The sequence below is a fragment of the Mastacembelus armatus genome, chromosome 21 (genome assembly GCF_900324485.2).
Source record: "Mastacembelus armatus chromosome 21, fMasArm1.2, whole genome shotgun sequence".
Taxonomy (NCBI): Eukaryota; Metazoa; Chordata; class Actinopteri; order Synbranchiformes; family Mastacembelidae; genus Mastacembelus; species Mastacembelus armatus.
In genome coordinates, this window is record NC_046653.1 from 821287 (window position 1) to 825384 (window position 4098).

The 4098-nt window shown below is 43.6% G+C and overlaps 1 protein-coding gene across 1 annotated transcript in view; it reads left to right on the forward strand.

Moving 5' to 3' along the window:
* Positions 1-4098, forward strand: part of mmadhcb (metabolism of cobalamin associated Db) — a 94745-nt gene continuing 90647 nt past the window's right edge. Inside the window, exons 1-2 of the mRNA XM_026296457.1 lie at positions 1-218; positions 1540-1634. Of these exons, the coding sequence (XP_026152242.1) occupies positions 1626-1634 (9 nt within the window). The 5' untranslated portion in view covers positions 1-218; positions 1540-1625. The remainder of the gene's footprint in view (positions 219-1539; positions 1635-4098) is intronic.

Below are 4098 nucleotides of genomic sequence, written 5' to 3' on the forward strand. Positions count from 1 at the left end.
GGACGTGACGCATTTATCCAGGGACAACACTCATCGTGTAATCCAGGGTTATTTATCCAGGGACTAGTTGGGAGAGCAGGTCGTGCAGGAGTTACCGTAAAAGCGGCTGTAGTTTTTGAATACGATTGGTTTCTAATGAAAAGAATCCCAAACGTTTTTATAGGGTGCTAATGTACGTTAACTAACAGAGTCAAATAATTTGAACTTCGTATTATCAGGTAAGGTCACCCTCTTCTTAATCAGGAATAACGTTACTGATAACATCTGCTGTTTGACTGGTGACATTAAAACTGATAAAGTGGTTAGGGAAGCGTGGAGAAAGTAGGTAACTGTGACGATACCTGTTCAAAACACACGTCAATACACAGTTCTTGTCAGTATGAACATTTTTCTCATGTATCGTTAGCCATTACTTTGTTATGACAGATTACATCTACAGACAGCCGGAAGATGTATGCACAAGCAAATATTCTTTTACGCAAATTTCGGGTGTGCACAGTTGAGGTGAAAATTGCCGTATTTAGTGCGTATTGTGCACCTCTACGCTGCACACTTGTGGTCTAATGCTAAACATGGAAGTTTACAAAGACTGAGAGTAGCTTATAATAATGCAGAGAGAATTTTACTTGGCAAACCCCGATGGAGCAGTTCAAGTGAAGGAGTAAGGACCTTCCATTGTGTCTTAAGAAACCTGATGTACAAGTTTATCTGTCGTCTTAAAGATTTTAATTATTAATTATGGCTTTATCAAAAATTAAGTTTAGTATTACATGTTACACAGCTGTGGAAACAATGCTATGACTGTATTTATAGCATTTCATTTTGTTTATTGTCCTGTTTTTATTCTTTCCCTTCTCTGCTGTGTTGTACCTAGAGTCTGTAAAAAAGTTCAATTGAATTTAATGTATTGTCAATTTGACAACTGGTTACTGTTTGTGTTTGGCTCAGACACTGTTGAGATGACTCTACACCCCTTATAACTGTGGCTATCCTCTATCTGTTTCCTGTTAAAATTAGAGATATACACAGTCTGTACATATTCACGTGCTGCGCGTCTCGATCACAATGCTATTATGCTACTACTAAGCAAACCCATTAGTCAAGATTAGACAATTTTGGCATGAGCATCTGGGCAATACAGGATATAACCCTCAGACTGTAATCTGCCACCTGTGTAGCCTACTGTAGTACACTGATGGCATTTAGCTCATGTTTGCTTTTTCGTGGTATTGAAACTGTAATAATACAAGCTGACACTGGCAGTCAAGATGTTACATCTCTCACACATACTAATGTCACCAGTTAACACCTTACTGCTTTTTGGATAATAAAGGATATATAGTAAACTTTCAAGGGTGGAGTATTGGTAGGTGACCCTGTATGAAAATTAAGGAAGCACAGTCTTTGTCTAAAACAGTAATGTAGCAGAATGAGTGTAATATTTCTATTGTAAGTGTCTGATAGAATGAATCGAATTTACCTAATGAAGGCCTTCGGTATATTTAGATCTTATGCCTGTATTTTTGTCTGTGTCGACAGGTTGACACTCCAAACATCCCTGACTGTTTCATTCTCCATTCAGAGAAACATAACTGGAACCTACAGGGAGAGAGAGACATCTCAGGATGACCAGTGTAAGTTAAGTGTCTGTAGGGTAATACAATTCACACAAAATATTTGAAATTATTGATGAATGAATTGGGGAAGAGTGAATAATTAATGAAATGAGTAGTTCCTGTATAACTCCAAACCAAACTGTAGAAGGGGTGGACATAGCAAGCCCACCTCTGGGTTTGAAGCCATATAGGAGGTAGCCATTTGCTCCAACAAGCCCTGGCTCCCATTGACTTCCCATGACCAGTGCTTCCAGCTGCCTGGTAATGTGGGTTTTGACTGCCACCTGATGGGACTAACAGGGCAGAAGAAGAGCCTGCCACAAGCTATGGTCCCTGATGTGCTGTTGGCCCCATCTAGCTGTGAAAGACATGAGTTCATACTAGGCCAGTTCATCAAAGACGTCTTTGTAAGTGTAATGATATAATTCAATTCAATTCAATTTTATTTGTATAGCGCCAAATCACAATACAAATCATCTCAAGGCACTTTACAAAAACTAAAACTAAAAACCCAACAATTCCCTTTTGAGCAAGCACTTGGCGACAGTGGAGAGGAAAAAACTCCCTTTAACGGAAGAAAAAACCTCCAGCAGAACCGGGCTCAGTTTGGGCGGCCATCTGCCTCGACCGGTTGGGGTGAGTGGATAGAGCAGAGAGAAAAGAACAGCAACAATAAACAACAAATAGACACTGCAGGTTGGTGGGACCAGTAACTGCACATCAGCGATATACAGCTCCAGGACCAGGGACACCTGCAGAAGGTACAGAGAGAATAGAGAGGGAGAGAGCACAAACTAGGGGAGAGAGAGAACACAAGGTTAGTAAGATTCAATGGTGGAATATACATGAGGTGTGAGGAGAGAAGAGAGGGGAGGGGAAGGGAAAGGGGGGGGGGGGGGGGGGGGGGGGAGCTTGATAACTAAAGGCTCTGCCTCCCATATTGCTTTTGGAAACTCTGGGAAGAGCTTGACCAGGACAATACCTTAAAGACCTCATAGTACCATATTATCCCAATAGACCACTTCGCTCTCAGAGTGCAGGCCTACTTGTGGTTCCCAGAGTTCTCAAAAGCAGAATGGGAGGCAGAGCCTTTAGCTATCAAGCTCCTCTCCTGTGGAACCAGCTCTCAGCCTGGGTTCAGGAGGCAGACACTCTCTGTACTTTTAAGGCTAGACTTAAAACCTTCCTCTTTGACAAAGCATATAGTTAGGGCTGGCTTCAGGCAACCCTGAACCATCCCTTAGTTAGTTATGCTGCTATAGGCCTAGACTGCCCGAGGACCATCGGTGCACTGAGCTCCCCCCATGTATATTCCACCATTGAATGTTACTAACCTTGTGCTCTCTCTCTCCCCTAGTTTGTGCTCTCTCTCTCCCTCCCTCTCTCTCTCTCTCTCTCTGTACCTTCTGCAGGTGTCCCTGGTCCTGGAGCTGTTTATCGCTGATGTGCAGTTACTGGCCCCACCAACTTGCAGTGTCTATTTGTTGTTTATTGTTGCTGTTCTTTTCTCTCTGCTCTATCCACTCACCCCAACCGGTCGAGGCAGATGGCCGCCCAAACTGAGCCCGGTTCTGCTGGAGGTTATTTTCTTCCGTTAAAGGGAGTTTTTTCCTCTCCACTGTCGCCAAGTGCTTGCTCATAAGGGAATTGTTGGGTTTTTAGTTTTAGTTTTTGTAAAGTGCCTTGAGATGATTTGTATTGTGATTTGGCGCTATACAAATAAAATTGAATTGAATTGAATTATATCATACACTTACAAAGACGTCTTTGATGAACTGGCCTAGTATGAGACTCATGTCTTCCACAGCTAGATGGGCCCAACAGCACATCAGGGACCATAGCTTGTGGCAGGCTCTTCTTCTGCCCGTGTTAGTCCCATCAGGTGGCAGTCAAAACCCACATTACCAGGCAGCTGGAAGCACTGGTCATGGGAAGTCAATGGGAGCCAGGGCTTGTTGGAGCAAATGGCTACCTCCTATATGGCTTCAAACCCAGAGGTGGGCTTGCTATGTCCACCCCTTCTACAGTTTGGTTTGGAGTTAACAGGAACTACTCATTTCATTAATTCACTCTTCCCCAATTCATTCATCATCAATAATTTCAAATTTGTGTGAATTGTATTAACCCCCCCACCCTCCAACCCCCCCTACACAAACCCCCACCCACCCCCACCCCCCACCACCCCACAACACCACCACAACCACCGACGAAGCCTACAACTACAAACCACCGCCCCGCTACCCCACACCACCCCCGCCACCCCAACGCCGCCACACACACCCCCCACCCCTAAACAAAGAACAGACACCTTTAACTTACACTGTCGCCTGAATGTCTCTCTCCGCTCTGTCTCTCTCTCCCTGTAGGTTCCAGTTATGTTTCTCTGAATGAGAATGAACAGTCAGATGTTTGGAGTGTCAACCTAGTCGACACAGACAAAAAAAAAAAAAAAAAAAAAAACAGGCAATAGATCTAAAATATA